Here is a 24,142-nt window from a genome sequence, read left to right as displayed (position 1 = left end):
ACAAGGCTAGAATTCTCTCTCCCTGGACAGAATGAATCATCTTGGGGTGTAAAGCTTCTAAACCAGGGAGGAGGTGGAGTCTGGTGGTTTATTTTTTGTATATACGAAGCTTGTTGTGGAGGGAGTAACAAATATCGCGGTGCGGCTGCCTCTCTGCTTTTGTCAAGGGAAAACGTTTTTCTCTACAGAAACGGGTTGCCAGTTGTCAGGCTCTCGGATTCTTCTTCGTTGTTGCTGGCACGTTTTAAGAAGGGAACTGGAAGGTGGGCGTCCATAGAGAATGCGAGGCAGAGCTCAGCGTGGCTGCTGCAAGTCAGCAACCTTTCTCGAGCGCGACTGCCGTCGTCACCGCAGCGGCTTCAGGAAGCTCCTGAGGACATAAGGAGGGAAGGAGCAGGGCGGGCCGCGGCGCAGCGCAGGGGTTGTGGCAGGCCGCGCGTGTGTGTATGTGTGTGCCTCCCCCCCCCCCTCAAGCATATAAATGTAAACAGTGCCCTCGCGCTGTGGGCGGAGCCAGGCCGCCTCTAACGCGCCCGGATTGGCCCTGCTGCCTTATTTTTTATTGGCGACGGGGAGGGCTTTCTCTCCCTTTCCCCCGGAGAGGCAGAGCGCGGGGATCTTGCCGTCGCTCGGTTGGCTGCTGTTCGGTCCGCGCGGCCAGACGCCAGCAATCTCCGAAAGGCGCGCGAGCGTGTTGCTCGCCAGTCGCTCTGGGCGCCCGGGAAAGAAGAGTCCGGCTCTTGCCTCTGTGATGATTCAGAAACCCTGACGCGTAAGTACGGCCGGCGGGTGGGGGGGGGGGGGGACGGACGCGGGGGGCGGGATTGGGGGCCGGGGGTATCTTGGTGTCTCCACCCTCTCCTCTGGCTGTCCCCTCCTCCTTTGCGTGTCTCTTTCTGGCTCTGTTATTCTCCTGCCTTGCACTCGCGCTCCCTTTGTTGGGTTTTCGGTGGGAAGCGACCTGTCTCTCGCGGCCCCGACCGCAGCTCTCCCTCCGGTGTCGTTCAGCAGCGAGGGAGGGGCTTTCCCGAGGCGAATGGGGTGACTTGATCGTGGATTTCTTTCCAAGTCTCGGCGCGGGGCTATTTCCCCCGCACCCCCCACTCGCCCCTTCCCTCACCATCACCTTTTTTGTCCCTTGCTTGCGATGGTTCCCCAACTTGGTGGTGGATGCTTGGCTTGCGCCGGCCTTTTCTACAACCTGTTGTTGTTGTTGCTTGCGTGAGCGCCGAGTCCAATCGCGGGACACGGGCGTTTGAACGAAAGTAAACAAAAAGGTGAGTTGGAGCGCGGTAGGTGGGTGGGAAGCAGGCAGCCTGCGACCCTTTGCCTTGCGACTGGGGTGACCTGTCGTTTCTCGCTTGTGCCTTTTTTGCTCTTGATTTCGTCGCCCGCTTAACAACAACTCATTAAAGAGTGGATTTTCTAAAGGTGCCAAGTGAGACGTTTCCCCCCCTCCCCGCGTGTAGTAAAGAGAAGGATTTGATCGTAGCCGTGGAAGGATGAGGGGAGGTGGAGTGAACGGAGGAGCACTTTGCAGTGTACAAACTATTGTGACGCACTTTTACAACTGATTGCTCTTGCCAAACCTTCCAGACTTGCTGTGATCAGCATATTCGATAGAACAATGGAGCGAGAGCCTGGCCGACTTCCCCGTCCTGCACAATCACCGCATCTACTTCTAACATTTCAACACTGTTTCTGATCCTCCTGTATAGAACTTGGAGGGCTGGAGGGTGCGGATCCTGAGTTTAAATATTTCACCATCACCTCCTTTTTTAAAAACAAAACAACAAAAGTCAGTTGACTCCTTTGCCCTCCCCTCTCAAAAGATCAGACCATGGAATATTGCTTAGTTGGCCCCCAGGTTTTGTTTTACAAAACTTTTGTTACTATTTTCTTTTCTTTTCAACAAGCCTTTTTACCCCCTGAGAGATATTGGATTGGATATAGCAAAAACACCTTTATCCATTACTAGTCTTTTATTTTTAAAGTTTGATAAGGAAGGAAGGCTAATTAATAGATTTGAAATCCTGTGGTGAATGTAAAATGTCATGGAATTTGCATTGCTAATATATTGATAGTGATTTCTATCTATTGCAAGTTATCATCACTGTTATCAAGTTTGAATGAACTTTGTATAATTTGAGATGTTTTTCTCTTCTCCCCCCTTTTTTTCTCTTCTTCTTCCAGGGTTGGGGAAAAAGAAAGACCAAATGGCAAAACAATCTTCTGATTTAAATTCTGAATGTGAGAGAGAAGGTGAACAATTGCAGCCTGCTGAAAGGCCAGCTCAGCCTCATCACCTTCGGCCTGGGGCCCCTACCTCCTTACAAACTGAATATCAAGGTAATCATTTGGGTGAACGGGACAGCTCATCACCCGGTAGCCCTCAGGGACCACTGGCACCACCCTCCAGTCCCAGTCCATTTGCTACCAGATCCCCGTTATTCATGTTTGTAAGAAGATCCCCACTGCTGTCCAGATCCTCCAGTGGGTATTTCTCTTTTGACATCGACAGGAGTCCTGCCCCTATGAATTGTGACAAAGCAACACAGACTCCAAGTCCTCCGTGTCAAGCTATCAATCATTATCTAAGCGCAATGGGTAAGCAAGAGCATGGTAAGAAACTTTTACACTCATCTTTGAAATACAGTCAACACTTCCTTCTCCCCTTTGAAGCTGTGTTTGTGGTTTGGAACTTGGGTCTAAGAAATAATTTGTCTTATGTAGTACTAGAATTCCAGTTCAAGGTGAGCTACACTGATTAAAATGTTGGATAGAGGAGATCCAGGTTCAAATCCCTACCCAGCTTTCAAGCTCATTGGGTGATCCTGATTTCATCATTTTCTTTCAGTTTAAGCTTTGTAGACATAAAAATAGGGCAAATAAAAAATGAAGCTTTTTGAAGGGAAGGTGGATACAAATGTAATAAATGCTAGCATTTGAAAATTTTGCAGTGAACCCTCATAATGATGACTAAGGATAAGAGTACTGACTAATTTATGGAGTTCTTTGTAAAGCTCACCAGGTAAAATGAAATGTTTTGACAAAATGAAAGTAATTAGAATGAAAATAAAGATAACATTTCATAAGGATAACTTTTTGTGATATAGAAAAAAAGAGAAAATCTAAATAAATCAGAATTTGATTTATAGCTTGTTGAAAATATAATAGTGTCCTTTTGTTTGGAAAGTGTTTTAAATGTTTGTGGCTTTGGAAGAAGTAAGATCTAAATTGTATTACTGCGTGTAAATGTCATTTGCAGTGTATGTGTTTGAAAATGACATAGTAGAATGGAGATAATGGTCAAGGATTACAATACAATAGCAGAGTTGGAAGGGACCTTGGGGGTCTTCTAGTCCAACCCCCTGCCTAGGCAGGAAACCTTATACCTTTCAGACAAATGGCTATCCAATATCCAACATTGGGACCATAGTACACTGAGAAGTTGATTTTAAATCTTTATTTATTTATTACAAGTGAAGATCACAGTCTCACAGTTATTATCCCCAGGATGGGAGTTTCCATTGATGCCAAAAAGCACTTCCAACTTAGGGCATATAGCATTGAGTGTCAATGCTATTATCCAGAGTAGGCCTGCTGTGCCTATTCATTCCCTTACTGAAAACTAGAAGAAATGGGAAGCAATGTGTTTATAGTCCCTATAGTTTGGCTCATGATGAGGATTATAATCAAAATGTCCAGTGAGCTTCTTGGTCCTTTCTTTGCATCATTTAGAAACATAGAAGGATATATCTGCCTTATTCCATGTAGAGATTTTGAATTTTACTCATTCCACTTTCCTCCATACTTATCCAATGGATTTTTGCTAGTTAAAATGGACTTTATTTGGCTTCTGAGTGAATAATTGGTTTTTGAAACATTTTTGAATAATTTGAGTAGAGGCATGTGGAGTAACTGAGTTTTAAATTTTCTTTTATTATAATGAAGATTTTGTTTAAGAATGCAGTGATCAAGAGCTCTATTTCTTTTTCCTGAAAAAATGGTGGATGTGTGCTTTCAGATAACTATATACAGTTCCTGACTGGGATGCTGAACCATTATTGCTTTAAACTGCCCCAATCTTCCCCTCCCTTTGAAATAAATAAATTGGTTATATATATTTTTTGAAAATGAAAATGTTTAATTTTGTTTGCTAAGTATCTTTATGTCATGTAATAACCTCCCATAAGGCACACAAATGCTTCTAGGAAAAAGAGCATGTTTGTTTGATGGTCCAGTCCAATAGTCTTTTAAGAAGAGGTCTTGTCTAATGAAAAATTAAAAGGATAACACTAATTAGGTGTTTTGCAAATTGATTCAAGTATGTTCCTACTTGATTCCCATTTGGGGTATATATGCATGAGGTGTTGTAGTGCATCCTATTCCCTGTGGTTCAGCATAGCTGATTTCCTGCTTTGAGTGCAGTGTTTATATAGCACTAAACTAGGAGTAAGAGAAGCTACTTTGCACAGATATGCACTTAAGCCAGTATACTCCCAAGAGCATATATCCTTTTTAAAGTGGCTTAGGCATCTTAGCCTTATATTGCAGGCATGTTTACCTTCTACTTTTTACCATGGAAACTGAAGGTACTTCCTGAAAATTCCACCAATCAGAATCTAGAGAGGAAAAAAAAATCCCTTGGTTTTTAAAATAGATTCTGCTGGGGCTTAATTTGCCTGGCATAGCTGAAAGAATAGAATATTGAATGCATCTCAGGAAATTGTAAAGCCTATTGATTAGGTGGTAGATGGTGATATGTGTGTGTGTGTGTGTGTATATATACACATACACACACAATATGTAAACTATAAAATGAGTGATTTTTTTTCTATTTCTGATAAATAGTGCAAGCAGTTGTTACCTTTAATTATAGAGGTATTGTAGCATTTTTAAAATATTGCTTTTTCTGGTGAGTAAGTGCAGTAATGGGGAAAATTACACTTACTGAATTTCTGCCTACAGCTGTTAAAACAGAGGAGCTTTGTTTGGGGAGAGATGGCAACAGTAGTAAAGAATGAAGTTAACAAGTAGAAAAGGGGCATTGCATGTTATTGGAGGTCAAATATGTACATTACTGAGTATTTTAAGCAGCCTGCTTGTATTGAATTGGTTAAGCCAGTGGTTCTACTAGAAATGATTGTTTTATTTCATTTGTTGCCTTGTTCCTAGGTAGTTGGTACTTTATATAATATGTGAAAGTAACAGAAGAAAATATAATGTATCATCTTAAATTCTGCTATTAAATGAAAATATATTAAATGTTAATGTAGAAGATAGATTTATCCAGCCTCTTAAGGAGAAAAATCCAATTTTAAAGCAGCTATAATCGATGCTATATTATCTTCTTTGTTGCTTAAACGATACAGCTATTCTTCAGTTTTGTTCAGGTACATAAAAAGGTACCATATAGAACCTGGTCAGGAATGAATTTTCATTCCTACAGAAACTGGATCCAGAAGTAATGGGCATAAATTGTAGATACTTACCCTGTTTCTCCGAAAATAAGATCTCCCCACATAATAAGCCCAATCGGGCTTTTGAACGCATGTGCTAAAATCCTCCCCCCAAAATAAGCCCTCCCTGAAAATATTGCAACATAGCAGAAGCCATGGGGTGACTACGCTCGCCGCCTCCTGCACCTTAAAAATAATAAGACCTTCCTGAAAATAAGGCCAAGCACTTATTTTTTGGGGGGGAATAAGACCTTGTCTTATTTTCGGGAAAACATGGTAGCTTTATTTTAATATAAGGAAAAAGCTTTCTGATGGTGAAATAATATAAATGTAGAATAATTACTTTGGAGAGCTAGTTTCGTCTGGGGGTTAAGGCACCAGGTTAGAAATCAGGCAGCTGTGAGTTCTGGTTCAGCCTTAGATGTGAAAGCTATCTGGGTGATTTTGGGTCAGTTTCTCCAGTACTTTGTCTGCTTCACGTGACAAGCCAGTCTGTCAGTTCTTTTCTCAGTTGATCAATCAGCACTCAGTTGATTCCTGGACCCTGCCAGGAATAAAGAAGTAGTTTACTTATGATGTTGTGGATTCTTCATCCCTGGATGAACCACTCTCATGGATGGTCTAATTGGTTTTCCACGACATTAGGGACTTTTTGAACTCAATTGTCCTATGATTGTACTGTACAGATGGGCTCAGATTTTGTTTAATGAAAAATCATCTTAACACATTTTACATATGCTAGGGTTGTAAAGTTCATTAGGATGTATGCTGTAGATAGTACGCGTAGGATTTTTAAAGATGTAAGAGTTTATTTTCTAAGTTGAAGAGTTTTATATTCTTGATAAATTTAAGTTACTGCACTAGAACAGAACATAAACATAGTTTCAGAGAACTATTTGGGAGATATAAGGACTTCTGTGATGTCAAGCCCAGCTTCTGCAGATATTGTAGTAATAGTGTAGGAGAACAAAAAATAGTGTTTGTTAAAGTTCAACAGACTAAGAAAATGGCTTTCTATCAATAAACATTTATAGACTATGTAAGACTTATATGGGACATAGTCTGGATGGATCCTGGCAATCAACAATTATTCTTTAAAGGGATGTTTTAGTTTACAAATTTCTTTAAAAATGAATATGGGCAAATGAGTTTTCAAAACATTAAGTGAAAAAGAATTGCATCTTTTTATGAAATTCAAAAAATAACTAAATAATTTCAAACTAATGATTACTATAAGCCGTGCAAACTTGCCATATGATTTGTGAAGATTGTCAAGTCTTACAGTGTGGTTTTTAAAACCCTCAAAGGAGATAGTTTAGAACTACAAAATGACAGATTTGCTCTTGTCCTAGCTTTTATATGTAGTTTTATTACTCAGAGCCAGTTCTTAGGATTTATTTTTGCCTTTAAATCTACAACTTGATTTTTTGTTGCTTTAATGTAAAGTTTTTTAAAAGTTATCTGTGCTAAAATATTGCAGAAAACCTCCAACAAATGACTTGTGATTACCTTAAACACAATTTATTATTTGTTACCTATGTATGAAAAATTATGCACAATAAACCATTTAGACTTAACTAGCCAAGTTAAGTGCACATCTTCTTTTACTTAAGTAACAGGGATTATGAATTTTAATCACGTTCATTTATGATGAGTTTAAATAAAACATTTATTCTTATGTCATTTTTTAAAAAAAAAGTTCTGAATATCATCTTTTTCTTGCAACTTCAGGCAAAGTTTTATCTGGGTTTAAAATGATGAAGGGGGAGGTTTATTTGCATTGTGCAGCTTAAATAATCTTTTCTTCATATTTCAGGTAAAACTGATCTTGTGTTTGAATTCTTTTAAAACACATTGCTTTCCTATTTTCAATAGGAAATAATGCTTTGCAATAATGATACTAATTGAGATACAAATATATTATGAGTCAATTGAATATTGAAAAGTCATTTGAAATGACACAAGAAAGAATAAAAAACTACACAATTATGCTGAAGGTGTAAATTAACTTGAGACAAAAAAGGAAGTTTGTGTTCTATATTGCTGCCCGGCTGATTTGTTTTCTGAGATTATTGCAAACCCTAACCCTAAAAAGAATGCCTACTTTCACAGAAGGAACAATTTTCACATCAAGATAACATACTGTTTATGTCAAATTATATCCAATACTTCGTATATGATGAACAAGGGGAAAGATAACTTGTTTTTTTTTTAAAAAAAAACAGCTATGAGATGGACGCTATTTACATGCACTTATTTCTGTAGATTGCCTAAATAATATCTGGTGAATACAGATAATATTCTTCAAAAAATTGGCACTAAACTTTTTATTATACAAGTGCTGTGAAAAACATGAAAGATACAATATTTTTAATATATTTACTCAGCATTCAGTTCTGTGTAAGACCCTTGATCAATGGCCAAAGTATTGGCATAGATTTCAAGTTGGTGAAAAAGTTACACATAAATGATTTTTGCATTATAGATAATCCTTTTGTCATATTTTTCCCCTCATAGTTCTGCTTGTATTAAAAAATACCATTTTTGCAGTTAGAAGTAACTGCTTCTGGTTTAATGGATTATGTCTTGCATAAGGAAAGTCATGGCAGGGTTTTCCTTTTTCTTTCCCGGGTTGCTGTTGCTACACTTCCTGAAATTCACTAGAGGTCCTTCTGACTCCAATCCAGTCTGTGTTGACAATTGGAAGCACAAACGTACTTGTTTTGTGGATATTAGCTGAAGAACCTTTGCGCCAACTCTCAGTTTCTTAAATTGTTTTGTAGAGGTGAAAAATGAGAAGGGATAAAGGAAAACGTGGGTGATTTATTTTACCTGTTTATCTCAGTTGATCTACTTTGACTAATTGACTTGCAAAACAATATAATTAGATTCTTACTAGGATTTTCACCCTGAAAAGAAGATGATGCTCCGGTTTCTCAAGTTTTTGAAATGACTCTCATTGTATTTGATTTAGATGCTTAATAATAACTTAGAAGTGAACAAAAAGTAAATAGTTATATCTAGCATTTGTGCTTGGTTATGGAAATCTCATAATTATGCTTTTTTGTACAGTGTCATTTTTAAATTCAGTATAATAATTAATTATTTCTACAGCAACAGTGTTACATAGTAAAACACTTCAAACATTCCAGCCAACATTCACTGTTTGAATAGTTGAAGCGTTTAATACACCCAATGCTTTTATATGATTACTAGACAATCTGTGACCCTTGGGTCATCGTTCCAGAGATATTTCCTTACCAGATTCCTCAATGCCTTCAACAGTGGCAGAACTTGTAATGTATCTGTGAAATTCATAAAAGTTTAGAGGGATATTTAGAGATACATCTGTCTTAAAAATAGCCCATGCTGAATTGTATAGCACAGTCAAACTTCAGGAGTTGACTACAGGAAATATATTATTTTTAATTATGTCATAAAATGCTTAATACAATTTGCCAAATTTCCATTGCATGGGAATTATGGGTCCTGGATTTTGAGCACTTTCTGTAAGTTAGACCATTTGAGATAGCAGCTTAAAATTGTGTGGTGTACAGTTTCACCCAATTAAAAGTTACATTTAGTAGAGTTTTAGTAGTATATAGTTTAATGTGAAATGAAGTACATGTGGCTCATACCTGTAATAAAAGAATCCTTGCAAAGAAACAAAAGAACAATATTTGAATAAATAATACTGGTTATAATTTTTATTTCTTTGCATTATCATTATATTTGTGATAAAGAATTTGCTTTCTATACAGTAGTGCTCTAAAAGATGCTAATTCCTATACTCTGATGAGAAAACATGAGCTTTTAGTACCATTTCTTGGTGTTTCAAAATATCATGTATATTTTCAGAATCAGTGTAACATTTATGAGGAGAATATAAGTTAAAAAAAATTCAGAGCAGGTGAAGGCCAGGGAAGCTGTTGTATGAGCATTTTGTTTTTTAAGACATTGATTCATTCACAATATTGTTCAAACAGACTACTTTATGATGTGGATATATTCTAAGAATTTTATCTCTTAGTCCTATATGGTATATTGGGCTTTCTAGAATAGTAGGCTAGTTTCATATTGATTCTATGCTTTTCATGCTATCTTTGAAATGAGTCAAATGTGTTTAAAGTAATTTTTACATTTAGTTTCCTGTGTTTCTAAATCACTCCACCATATTTTTGGCTCTTAGAGTGTTATTTGGTTGAATAAAAGAATCTGTTTCCTGATAGGAACTTTAAAGCGAAATTTATTAAATATTATTAATATTTTGTGAATATTGTAAAAACTGCTTTTTATGTCCCCTATATTTTGATTGAAGTATGTTTATGAGATTAAAGTGATGTAAATAACCTGTAAGGGTTGGTAAAAGCAAGTATGCAATTCATTCTCAAAGCATGAAGAGTTCAGCTCCATTTCTCAGATTACTGTGGCATCAGATTCCAGCAGCTGTTCAGTATGTTGCCTCTTATTAATGTGACTGTTGCCCATATGTGTATAGCAATTCATTATGCTAAGAATGTTGAAAGATTCCTGCCCTCTCTTTTCTCCAAGTTACTTGCATACCTGATCCATTCATTCTTGTTATGTTCTTAATCGGATTGAGAACTATGTATTTGTATTATTTGTTACAAATAAATTGAGAGATTGGTTATAATGGATAAACTGTTTAATTTTTTTTTATAAGTTTAGCACAAATAGGTTTTACTGCTTTCCTATTGGGTTTTCTGAGCTTGTAGTAGCAATGCCGTGTGTGTGTTGAACACCTGTGTTTCTCCGCAGCAGCAGCAGTTTTGGGGTTTTTGTTGAGGGTGGGAGAAAACAACACTTAAAAAAAAAAGATCTCATATGTAGGATTTTCATTTCTTTTCCACTATATTAGTGTCACTATATCAATGAAATCTTAAGCTACTTTCAAAATAAAATATAAATGCTCATGAGTCTCCTAAATTGCTGACAGGGTGTAAATTCCAATTCTAATTTTTGTAATGATTGTAATTTTTAATAGTATGCAAATGAGATGGTTATGTATTATCTTCTGCATTTCTGTTGCATGAGACTGGAAGTATTTCAGAAGTATTTCAAGGACCATTTACTGATCTTTCCAGGAAATTCCTCACTTGACACAGGTTTATGTATTTTACAGTGCAAATGTTTTTAATTCAAGATACCCTGTGATTTAGAGATTGGCAGATCAGGAAGGGATTATTGCAATAGAGAAGATAAGCTAGAAATAACCCCTTTAAGTTAATTATGGTTGGCAGAACGGTATGTTAAATAGATGTTTAAATATTGCCAAAGCAACATTTATTAAAATTAACCAGAATTTTACTAAAACATTTATTATGATGACAATCTTTATGAGGGTAGTGATGTACACATATTCAAACTTTTTTAAAATTATGGTTATCCTGAGAACTAGCAAGAATATGTATATAATAGAACAGGGATACATTGTAGTGCACGATGGACATCTTTACAGTAATGATTGCATTGACATCATATCCATTGTTTAAATGTAGCTTCAATATTTTGAATGGATATTATGACTTGAAAATATATTTCTATTTTGCATAACTAAATGACTTGACACTCCTAATCTTTTTGATCTTGCAGCCCCACAGAAAGTCCTTTATGAAAACCTCAGATTGATTTCATGGTTAACCACATGAAACATTTATATTAATTTCTTGACTTACAGAAACTGTCATTTAGAATCAATTAAGGCTTTTTTATACCTTTGTAGTCCCATAGGTCCCATTATATGTTTATAAGATTTTGGTAGCTAGTTGAACACTTCTGCTTTTGTCTGATTATGTGAAACTAACATCTTGTTAAGTGACATACAAAGCTGAAACAGGTGGCTCTCAATCTCTGATACTCCAGGTTCTTGGTATAGTTTGATTTCTGTGTAATATCCAGAAATCTCATATATAATTGAGGACAGTGTAAATCATTGCCTTTTTTTTCTAATGAAGAGCTTCACTGGTTAGTTTTTGCCCAAATCTAATGAAACAACCTGCATTGTTCTTATATTTTAACACTGCATAGTATAACATTTTTTAATTTAATTTTAAATTTATTGTTCCTTTTGAAGAGTCCTTTCTACCACTTAAATTAGATGCCATGTTAATAAATACAAAGTGATACTATTTTCTTGGTCTAGTTAGTTTGATTTCAACCAGAAATCTCTGAGTTGCTTATAAACAGATAATGGGATGAAATTTTTTGAAGCTATACTCTATTTCTCAGACTGCTGAGGCACCTATTACTATACACATTCCCATTGGCAGAAATAGTAGTATTATTTTTGGCCAAGGTTGCTGTTAAGATTTGATTTTGCTCTAATTTCTACTTTGCCAATTTTCTGCCTCAGGCATCAAAATATTTTGGCTGGCACTAGATGTCACGTACGTAACTTGAATACTACATTGCTGTTGGAACTTGCTTGAGTGGCATTTTATAGTTTGGGATTTTCTTATACGTAGCTCTGTACTACCAGGGAATGTACTAGTAGATCTGATATATTTGGATTAGATTTGGGAAGAATCATTTTTATGTTTCATTAATTCATATGTGAGTAACAGAACAGCAAATAGAATTATTTTTAATGAAGTAACCCTATGATGGTTTCATTAAAAAAGGAGAGGGGAAATAAAGTGTATACTGAAATAAAGCATCATTAATGCTTTCCCCTCCATTATCCATTGGTTAAGCAGCATAGTGGGAAGTAAGAGTTTGCACATGTTGGTATATTTTGTCAATGTCTGGAGTGTTTTTGTTTAAAGAAAATCTTTAAAAGTTTGCATAACATTCAACCTGTTTCAATAACACCGGTTTGGTTTTTATGCAAGTTTGGCTATTTTACGTGCTGAAACAAAAGCTATTAAGATCTTCAGTGTCCTTTCACTTAAAGTTCTATTCTCTGTGCACTTTCATCCAAAAGTCTACTAATGATGTTGTTTGTTTCAATATGATCTTGAATGGCTCAGCCAACATCTCTTCATTCATAAATAACGTATTTGTTTGGCTAGTGTAACTGAATACATTCAGAACTTGGAAAAGAATACTCTGAAGTAATTCAAGAAATACAAGTATTCCACAGGTGTCCCACAGGAGAGGCAAAAAGAATCAGACCCCAAAAATGTCACATTGTGTTGTTGCAATGCAAGCTCCACCCCTTTCTACATATGTTGTTATATTGCATGAATGGACAAAACAAGCAGAGCTTGCAGCACCGATGCTGGTTTTTTCATTACATCAAAAACAGCCTAATCCTGCAAACACTGCTGAATACTACTTTGCTTTGTCCTTTCCATTTCTCCACTGTTGAACATTTTGAGAACTATTTTGATTTCTATGATGGTACTCTTAGTATACAATTACATGCACAGGTATGATAATCAAATTAGAGTCAAGTAGTTTAATTTTCGGCAGGAAAAATGGCATTGTAATATAATTGTAGAAAGCCTCTCCTCAGATATGATGAATTAAACTAGTTCTTCTTTAAAATGATTGAAAAATTGAGTCAATCAGTATTGCAAGAAGAATGTTGAATGAATTTCAGCTTACTAAGCAACTCACTAAAATTGAGCCTGATATAAACTTTTATTTTGAAACCTGATAATAGTCTTTCTCAACTATAATGTGAAAACAATACATTTGTAGACCAATGAAATGTTAGTTTGGCTCTGAAATAAATTTTCCACCCAGTTTGGAGCCAGGCACATTTGCTTAACATTTTCACTGCTCTGCGAGTGATTGTTGTGAGATTGAGAGTTATGGTTATTCCCTTATGAGCCTTTTAAAGTTTTTAATGCCAAGTTTGTGGGATAATTTGTATAAAAAGAGCTGTAATTATTGCTTATATTCTCTATTCATTTTTGTTGGCGGAAGACGTTAGACCAGAATCATAGAACTAAAGAGTTCAAACGCATAGGAGCAAATGACAAGATTGTAGCTGCATCAGAGGTTATGATACAGATTATGAAATTGCATTATGACACAAGTATCATTTTGAGATTTGTTATGGACACTGCAGATTCATGATAATGTTATCAGTACTCCTACATTAATACATGCTTGTAATTGCCAGGCAGTATTTTTCTTCCTCTTCATATCTAATGACAAACAGATACCAAGCAGTGTTTTTGTCCTAAGCAAGCTATAAACCTTTATATACCTACATCAAAAATACCGTATATACTCGAGTATAGGCCGACCCGAATATAAGCCGAGGCACCTAATTTTACCACAAAAAACTGGAAAAGTTATTGACTCGAGTATAAGCCTAGGGTGGGAAATGCAGCAGCTACCGATAAATTTCAAAAATAAAAATAGATACCAATAATGCCATTGCCCATTGAATAACATATACAGCCTGCCTGTGCCCATTAAATATACAGTAGCCATTGTAAAAATTTGCTCTGCATAACAAATTATTATCACACAATACCGGTGTATTTAATGAAATACTTCACTCACCTCATGATGCTGATGTCCCACTGTGATGATGATGTCCCGCCTCCTATGACACACGGCACAGTGATTCCTATCATTGGATCACTGTACCAGAGGAGGTGGGACATCGCTATGTGGCTGATTGCCATAACAAGGAGGAGGTGGGACATCGCTGCAGAGCGGCAGGAGGGGGAGGAAGGGGAATCGTAAGATAGCCCTGCATTACATTAGAACGTGAGGAGGGGGGATGGTGCGGTGCACGCTGCGCGGCAAACTGACACAGAGGGAGGGGAAACTCAGGGGCGCTGGGCCATTCACGAGCGTCACCCAGCGGCATGGCCCCGCCCCTTTTTCTCCTACATTTCGGGCAAATTTTTCACTGACTCGAGTATAAGCCGAGGCGGCTTTTTTCAGCCCCAAAAGTGGGCTGAAAAACTAGGCTTATACTTGAGTATATACAGTATCTAAAAGCTTCATGTGTGGAACTCTTCCTACAAATGTAAATGATAAAAGTCTTCTGCTATGATAGAATTAAAAGTACATACTTTCATTCGGAGATGCCCTTGCTGTTTTTCAGATGTCTAGTAAAAACATGCATGCATCTCAAAACAATTAAAATTGCCTCTTGTACATCTTAGGTTATTTAGATATGGTGTACACCATTGACTAGATTGAAATACAGTACCCATGAAACATTTGGGGCAAACTCCAGGAGATAGTGGACACCTAGTGTGTTGTGGTCCATTGGTCCATGGAGTCACAAAGACATAGCTTAATAACTAAACAACAGGCATAAAACATAATTTACAAATAATGGTAGCTGGATTCTTGAACAGCTAATGCTCATTTAGGGACTGCTTCAGACAGCAGCCATTATCTTTGTGATCAGTGCCTGCATTTATAGCCTTTGCAGCATCACTCAGTCACATGTATCCGTGTCTTGTACCTGTGACCCCGTTTTTTTCTCCTCACCCTCCACAGAGCTGAGATTGCCTAAAGAGGCTGTCTATTCCTGAGCTGCTTTCCTCTGTGCTCCAGCACATCCCTAAAAAGTGCTAACCACACAGGTTAACAAACTCAGTTCTGTGGTCTTAATTAATTGATGACAACCTTCAAGCCAATTGAGGCTGTGTCTAACACTAATAGGACTCTTAATCAGTTTCATGCTAAAGGTTTTTGTTTGCCTCTTAAGTGACTGGTGTTTTGCAGTTTCAAGAAAGCTACCACATTTATTTCAATGTCTATTCCACATTCTGTATCAGCTTATCCCGAGGTAATCTTTTCCCCTCCAGTTAATGTATATAGATATTAATTCTCTCCTTGCTAATTATCCCAGCCCTGGGTTGCGCATTCCAAAGGGCAGAAGAAAGAGCTGTAAGATTTCCCTTTTACCTGGCTTCCTCATGAGTCAAGTTCTGGAAACCTTCTCCGCCATTTGGACTCTCCCAGCTATTTACGAGTTGTATGTTTCCAACACTGCAAAGCAAAGGAAAACTAAAGTAAAGAAAAATCATGTGATTTTTCACTTAATGAATGCTTTGCTTAATGATTGAATCACAAACCAATTGCAGTTGCTGAACAAGGATAACTTGTATTGAGCCAAAAAAAGGACCACAGTTAGTGTGATGTATGAACCTAGGGGCAACCTAGTTCTAATCCAGTTTTTAAATTATGTCAATTTTTTCTCCTTTCACATTCTGCACTCTGAGGAATTTGCAACTACTATGTTATTGGAGTAACAACGTTCCATGTTTTGCTGTACAATTTGTGCTGCAATGTGATGTCATGCTAGTCACATGCTGGCGTAAACATCTTTAGATAGCCCTGGCTCAATGGCTTAAAGAAGCAGGAATGACCTCCACCCCGTAAAGTCGGCTATGACTAGTGGAGTAATATTTATTTATTTATTTATTTATTTATTATTAAAATTTAAATAATACCCACAGAGGGTCCCTATATTATTGGAGAAACAGGAAGGAGGGGGAAATAAAGCAGAATATATGAGGAGAAATATACATTATTTTGTTATGCATCTTGGCCTTGGTTAGTAATTGGGCATAGGAATCAGTGTGTTGTGCCAACCGCTTCATAGAAAAGATGAGTTCTGATGGATTTGTAAAGAAAAAAAAACAAATCATGTATATGAGTTTTGATGGTTTGCTTCAGCGTCTATTTGTGAATAAGTTACCTGAGCCTGCAAGCTTAAAATAGACACTCAACACATCTTAAAAAAAGAAAAAGGAATTGCCTCAAGTGGTACTTAGGACTATATTGCCTCCCTTTTTGTTTTGAATACATGTATTCAGTGTATCTGTAAGTACAGATTCACAGATAATCCTTGACTTGCAACCTCAATTGGGACTGGAATTTCCATCAATTGTTGTAATCCTAACACTACATGACCAGTCCTGATTTTTTGACCTCTTTACTACAGTTGAGAGTGGAATCATCATAGTCCTACGTGTGAATCCATCTTAATTAATGGCAGGGGATTTTTTTTGCTACAAATAGTCAAAAAAACCTCCTCAAATTGTGATCACATGACTATGGGATGCTGCATCAGTTGTAAATGTAAGCTGGTTGCCAAGTGCTCAAATCAGTATTCGATCATATTGCGATCATATGCCCATGGGTGCAGTTGTTAAGTTCAAATTTAGGTTGCAAGTGACTTTTGGATGCTATCATTACTTCGAATAGTTGTTAAGAAACAAGTAACGACGGTCATAAGCTAAGGACTATATACCACTTGAGCTGAAACTTCTGGACATCTTCTAAAGTAAATTTACTTGACAGCAGAAAGCAGCATGCTTCTTGACCTTTGAAAAGGGTGTATTTAAACATAATTTGGAAAACAGCTGTAAACCTGGTTCGAAATATCTCATATTTTGCTAATAATAGGCAGCTATAGCAAATCCTAGCTTGGTCGTTTATATGCAAGGAATGAAGTTTAGTACATGCTAGTGTTTGGATTAATGTGATATGCAGCCCTTTAACAGCATCTCTTCAATGCTGGCTTATATGAGAAACTATACCTCAGATTTTGCATGATTACAGAGCCTGGCATCAATATTTATTTATTTCTATAGCTGCCTATTTCAAACAAGTGGCCATGGGCAGCGAACAATCATAAATTAAATCACAATCCCCTAATGTTTAATTCAGAGATAAAAGTTAATATGTGCTCTTTGGAAATTATCAGAGAAATTGCAGATAGAAGTGCTACTGTAAATACTAACTCGTGAGGGAATTGGAATATAAATAAGCATGACATCAGAATGTAAAGTCCAAGTTGTAGATTCATTTCATCATTTGGGGGAGATAATCCTCTGGTATTTTTATTCTGTTTTAATTGTATGGGATTCTTTATACAGGTAGTCCTCAACTTGCACTAGCTCATTCAGTGACCGTTGAAAGTTACAACAGCACTGAAAAAAGTGACTTACGATCATTTTTCACACATTGTTGTGGCATCCTCATGCTCACATGATTAAAATTCAAATGGTTGGCAACTGACACTCATTTATGATGATTGCAATGTCCTGGGATCATGTGATTACCTTTTGCATAGCCAAGATTCATTTAAAAACCATGTTACTAATTTACCAATTGCAGTGATTCATTTAACAATTGTGGCACGAAAGGTCATAAAATGAGGCAAAATGTACTTAATTGTCTCATTTAGCAACAGGAATTTTAGGCTCAATTGTGGTCCTAAGTCGAGGACTATCTGTATACTATTTTGGTCTAAAATACTGGTATTTTACAGTTTGATTTCCCAGGTAGCTGTTGGAGCACTCTTGAATTGTTTGTAAAAGAGTCTGATCCTGGCTGAGTGAAAATATGTTAAAATCCCACAGACATAGCTTTACACAATTTACTGCTACTTTAGGTGAAAAAAATTACAATTTAATAGTTTCTGTTAATAATTAATAAAGGAATAGAGTTAGATCATATACAGTAGCTTTAATGTAAAAAATAATCATAGATACCATGATGACATTTTTAGCATAATTACGTAGTTTTCTCTCTGTATTTTTATTAAAATATTATTATAGCTTTAAGAGAAATTAGTAGTAAAATCACTGAGTGCATGGGCACTGTGGGGAATGGATATGGAAAACCTTTTGGAAATATTAAAAAAAATGTGTTGTTTTGATACAGCTTCCAGATGGCAGTCACGGCCAATACCTGAGGATATGCAGCCAGAAATATGGATTGCACAGGAATTACGGCGCATTGGAGATGAATTTAATGCTTCCTACTGTCCAAGAAGGGTAACTTTCAACATTTTTATGCTTCTAAATTTTTTTGCTTATTCCAGTGACGTAGCTCTACTTAAACAAAGGAAGGGGAAAGCAAATGTTATGTAAGTATTTCAACATTTCCTAAAATACTGGTTACTCAATTATATTTGATTTAAAACATGACATATTTGAATACTTTGCCTTTTTATATTGAAAACACACTTAGTTATTTGTAGTGTATTTGCAATTTAAGGAGCACACACATCTTATACAATAGGCCTGTGCTCCAGACCTCATGCAAGCTCAGCACCCATCTTCTACCAATTAAAACACCCTTGTCCTGTTTAGGCTTCAGTGGAGACAATGAAAAAAGACACTACTTTCAGTCTTATAGGGATGCCTGAAAATCACTACAGCAAAGATTGATGGTTGGATAGTTGGTTGGATGCCTTCTACACAATCTGTATCAACTAATTTTAATTACATTGTGTAATATATTAATGATGTATATGCAAACCAGTAGTATATATAATGGATATAACTTACTGAACTGTGAACTGGTGAACATTTTGAATCTGCATACTGCACAATTGTTATATATTCCTGCCTACACAGTTTCTTTTAGAATAGTATAAGGATCTGCATTATTAGTATTTAATTTAACTTTCATCCTCCAGTATTCTTAGCTTGACATTTACAAGTAGTCCTTGATTTGTAATCATTTATTGACAATTTGAAAAAAGTTAACTTACGACCGTTTTTCACAATTATGACTGTTGCAGCGTTCCCCATAATCATATGATCAAACTTTTGGGGCTTGAAACTGGCATGTTCAAATCTCACCAGGCTTAAGGTTGACTCAGCCTTCCATCCTTCTGAGGTGGGTAAAATGAAGACCCAAATTGTTGGAGGCAATATGCTGACTGTGTAAACCGCTTAGAGAGGGCTGTAAAGCAGTGAAGGAGTATATAAGTCTAAGTGCTATTGCTATAACTGCACTTGATTCACTTAACAACTGTGGCAAAAAAGATTGTAAAATGGGACAAAACTCAATAGCTGTCTTGCTTAGCAGTGGAAATCTGATTGTGATAGTAAATCAAGGATTACTTGTCAAGGACTACTTGTACTTAGCTGTCATTTAATGCTAAGACCATACCAAGATTAGCTCAGCAACAGGAACTGACTTTTGTTCCTGCTGGGAATGGAAAGTGTAGGAGATCATGTAGAATTCAGTTCAGGCTGCTGAACTAAAGTAAGAGAAAGTTCTAGTTTAGAACCTAGGACCAAGCTTGGCTTCCTTAAACTCAACTTTGTTCAGTTTAAAAACTGAGAAACTGGGCAGCTGTTCAGTCTGGAGACAATGAAAACAGATTTAAAATAAATGTTTTTTTAAAAGATAAATGGCATATCATCTTTTTGGATAACGAGGTAGTGTTTTAGCTTTCTCCCTTTTCTTGGATTTTTGAAATGTTAAAACACAGACTCTCTTCAAAAAGCACTGAAAACCTGATTTTATTTGAAGCAGTTACAGAAATTTGCAGATTGGACCAAACTAACTTAGAGAGAGGATGTTGAATCTTTCCTAGTGCTGCTTTTTTAGGGTCCCCTAGATACTTTTCCACTAATGAGGGAAAACTTATAGGGATTTTTCTTTCTCTTTTAGATGGAAAGATTTCTAGGGAATCACAACTCTTTTTATTGTAATGATCAAATTCATAGCTTTTTCTAGGATTGAGTGTAGATGGCTAATGGCCGTGATGGCCTTGTCATCATCAATCAATGCTCCTAATTTCTATTTTAAACCATTGAAGTCATCGTGTGTTGAAGGAGTGAACCCCACAGTGCAATTCTGTTTTCTGTTATTGCTAATTCTATATTGTATGAGATAGTATGATGTTTTGTAAATCATTGGCATCTGTAGTGAAAGAGAGAAACAAGGAAATCTTTCTATTAAAAAAAATCAAAGGTTACTGTATTACACATAAGCACTTATAAATTATATTCACGATCTGATGAATGAAATAAATTCCTATGCGGGAAACTTGAAAGTGCATTCAGTTGGGACCCGTGTGGAAATACTGATAATAGACATAATTGTCCTGGGAGCTTATACAACAGAGTTGGAAGAGATCTTGGAGGTCTTAGTTATTTTAGATACAAATAGATATTTTAGATATAAAGTAGTTTAAATATTAATAGTAAAAGTAGTGCATTACATCTTGTTAGTTCCATTAAAAAAGAATTGTGAGATCCTACTACAATTAATGTTACCAGTAATTGTAACATGGAAAACTATGCATTTAGCAGGATAAATGCTATCTGTTTCTGTTTTTTTTTTTTGGGGGGGGGGGTGTTAAAAAGTGAGTGTAGTATTCCGAAAATGGCTACACTTAATGTCATGGGAATCGGGAATAAAACACCTTTCCTCATCAAGGCATTGTACCTTATTGCCAAAATCTCTTCTGGTACATACTGAACATGGAAACTTCAAACCAATGTAAAATAAATGTAGCTCTGAAGGAACTTTAAATTAAAAATGGTAATATGTATTCTGAGATACACTGAGCTCACAATTTTGCAATGCACCCATTCCCTCTTTTTCTGTATAAAATTCTGAACAGGGTTCCATAGATGAAGAATAAGCATAAAACAAATTGTTCTAGAAGTTTGTTCACATGACAGTTGAGTTTTAATAAACTTTAACTGTATTGGGGAAGGGGACAAGGCACCAAAGGAAATATGAAATGGAAGATGCACCTTTTTTTGCGCTAACAGCAGCTTTATATTAAGAAATTAAGCACAAAATGCTTTACTGGTAAAGGAGGTAAAATGATGGGAAATGCTTGAGTTGTGAAATATTAGCAAACTGGATTACAATTAAGGAAGGAAAATGGCAATTCTGACCAATAAAATGATAAATGCCTTTCAGAGACAAAACAGAGATAGCATCTTGACAATTGATGCATGCATTGCATGTCACTTTAAGGCTCCTTGCTGGTTCTTGGTGAGTTTCGTAAATGGAATAGCTTATGGATCATAATTTTGTAGTAATTAAGGGTTTGCGGGTGGTTCTAATTGTTTTAAAAATAATGACAATCAAATAATATATTATAGTTCCATGCATTCTGCCACTATATGGAAAATTTCTATTTTATGTGGCAACTTTGGATAAATAGAAGCTCTGTGTTGCTTTTGGTCATACATAAGTAGATCCTTTTTTGGAGTTCAATGTATCCAATTACAAATAGTTGCAGCTTGAATCCTTCTGCTGAAATTTTGTGTATGCAATATATGTATGTCTTAAATGTTACATATAAACTGTTCATTTCCCACTATACTTTAAATGTTTTTTTCTATTTCTATGGCATTCATCCTGTCCTCTTGCTGTCCTTGTATATGGTATGGGTCTTTGGCTTTTAGGTTGACAGACTTAATTCTCATATTGAGAAGTTCACATATTGTTACACAAATTAAATTGTGATAGCAACATTGGATAGATTCCTCTTTGGTTTTCCTATAGTGTCTGTATAGCATTTATAGGTTGACTATTCAAAGTGAATGCATGAGAAGGGGGAAGGAGACATTTGCATAGGAAAGGTGGTGATGGGCTTGTGATGCTGAATCTTCGCCATGAGGAGCTACAGCCAAAGAGCAGGGGGAAGGAGATAAGAAAGGATTAAGCTTCCCACTGCCATTTCTCTCCTTTGATTGCCCATGTTGTTTGCATCACTGGTTAAACTTGCCCCAGCCATGTACCAATTTTTTCCAGGCTGCTGTTTTCAGCCTGAGAAATATTTCCTCAATACTGTTTTGCTTCCCATTAGCTATTTGTTTTGGCTAAACTTCTTTGGCTGTTTAGTAAGTTTTATATTTAGCTCCTTCCAGTTTTTAACGCCTTTATTTTGGACTATGTAGCCGCCTTGTTCAGCTGGCAAAGCATCACACACCTGATTTGTCATACACGAAAATAACGTGCAGAAGAGTGTTCTGTAATGAAATGTTATGATGAGTCATTTAGTTTATATGTGAATTGGAGTTTAGACAATTTTTAGTTTCCTCATTCATATCTGGAAACTTGAGTAGAATGTTCAGCTAGCTAAATGTTACAACTGATAACAATAGTAAATTCACAGGAGACCTCAGAAAGAGCAAGTGGCTGTCAAGGTCTGTTTTTGTTTCCTATGCACCTGCTTCCCTGGATTGAACTTGCAGATTGTTTTGATTTGGATATTTCTTCGTTCCACTGTTGTGCCGATGCAGACACTTGCATTACATCAAGCTTTTGGAAGTGACAAGTGTGCAGAAATTAACCCCTTAGGAAACCACTAAGTTGAGGAAACAAGTACATACTTCCTTGGAATCTCCAAAAGCATCAGTAAAGTTCATGTTGTGATGATCTTGGCAAAAGCAGCACTGTTCTTGAGATACTGCAATAATACAAGAAACGTATAGTTAATGTCACTCAGTATTCTCCAAATATAGCTGTACAGTATTTCACACTTTCATGACAGACAAGTGTTTCTCAGACAGAATTTAGATTTCATTGACAGTTTCATTAGAATTACACCTTGGTCTGTTGTTATTTCCTTGTACATCTTTCTTATAGGTCATTCCATGTAAAATGGTCTGGGGCTCCCAGGTCGACCATCACAGATTTTGATGAAATTTGGTGTGAATATGCACACATAAGAGCCAAGGTGGCGCAGTGGTTAAATGCAGCACTGCAGGCTACTGCTAGATCAGCAGGTCAGCGGTTCAAATCTCACCGGCTCAGGGTTGACTCAGCCTTCCATCCTTCCGAGGTGGGTAAAATGAGGACCCAGATTGTTGGGGGCAATATGCTGACTCTCTGTAAACCGCTTAGAGAGGCCTGAAAGGCCTATGAAGCGGTATATAAGTCTACTGCTATTGCTATTGCTATACACACATCCCCAATGAACATTGGATAAGTTTTGCTGATGGAATACTTGCGGAGATATATTCATTTGTTTGACCCCATACCGCAGCTTTCGATAGTATGACTCTGAGATTTCAGCAACATTGAGACATAATATCTCTGGCAATATTTCATTGAGAGAAACAAAACCTGGCCATCTTGTACAACTTGTTTGCTCTATTAAACTAAATAATAAAAACATTCTCATGAGTTATCTCCATCTAGATAATTTGGAGCAAAGTGAGATAATGAGAATGATTTAACAGAGTTTCCAGAAGGTCTTTTTTTGTAAAAGTGGGCTGAAAATACCCTGTTTTTGCCGTTTTTACAAAAACTCTCAACTTTATATTCAATTTTGTAAACTACCCTTTTTTCATGCTGCAGTCATTTTTGGCCAACTTTGTACAAGATGGCCAAGTTTTGTTTCTCCCAACAAAATATTGCCAGAGATATTATGTCTCAAAGTTGCTGAAATCTCAGAGTCATACTGTTGAAGGCTGCGGTATGGGGTCAAACAAATATCTCTGCAAGTATTGCATTGGCAAACGTTAACACTTATCCAATGTTCAGTGGGGATGTGGGTGCATGTTCACACCAAATTTCACCAAACTCCATGATGGTTGACCTGGGCACTTTCCTGAAATCAGACCACTTGACATGGAATGACCCTTATTATAGCTGCTTATTTCACCTAAATTGCATGTTTTGGCCCCTTTTTGGCTATTTACTTTTACTTCAGTTCAGTCCTTAATCTCATAGTTTCGTAATTTAAAACAGTCCAAATATTTTAAAAGTATGGCTAGCTGAGGCCTTCTACTTAATTTGGACCAATGTTTGACGCACACAGTAAGATGGATCGCTCTCTGCACGCAAATATTCAAACATCAAGATTTACTTGCTGTTTTGAATGAAATTACCCAGTAGCTTTAAAGTAGAATCTAGATTCTGGCCCCTGTTTTGCTATGTTGTAGTCACATAACAAATGTTAACTGATATGCTTTGGTGAAAGGAAGACGTTTGTCTAGACTTTTTAAACATTTGAA

General features: G+C 36.6%; 1 protein-coding gene and 1 long non-coding RNA gene across 4 annotated transcripts in view; one reads left to right on the top strand and one right to left on the bottom strand.

The window, feature by feature from the left end:
- Positions 1–568: 568 nt before the first annotated feature.
- Positions 569–24,142, top strand: part of BCL2L11 (BCL2 like 11) — a 33,513-nt gene continuing 9,939 nt past the window's right edge. The window contains exons 1-3 of one of the 3 annotated variants that reach the window (XM_032215650.1): positions 569–772; positions 2,194–2,622; positions 18,081–18,193. In XM_032215650.1, coding sequence (XP_032071541.1) covers positions 2,217–2,622; positions 18,081–18,193 — 519 coding nt within the window. In that variant the 5' untranslated portion in view covers positions 569–772; positions 2,194–2,216. Of the gene's footprint in view, positions 773–894; positions 1,278–2,193; positions 2,623–18,080; positions 18,194–24,142 lie in introns of those variants that run through there. The other 2 variants (XM_032215652.1, XM_032215651.1) reach the window with 2 other exon arrangements.
- LOC116507486 lies at positions 5,739–22,767 on the bottom strand. The gene is made up of 3 exons (XR_004255214.1): positions 22,514–22,767; positions 15,312–15,395; positions 5,739–6,006 (listed from the first exon to the last, which is right to left on the bottom strand). It is a non-coding gene; the product is annotated as an uncharacterized LOC116507486 (long non-coding RNA).

Source organism: Thamnophis elegans, chromosome 4 (assembly GCF_009769535.1).
Source record: "Thamnophis elegans isolate rThaEle1 chromosome 4, rThaEle1.pri, whole genome shotgun sequence".
Taxonomy (NCBI): Eukaryota; Metazoa; Chordata; class Lepidosauria; order Squamata; family Colubridae; genus Thamnophis; species Thamnophis elegans.
Note: the sequence above shows the minus strand (reverse complement) of the source record. Positions and strands in the feature narration are given on the sequence as shown.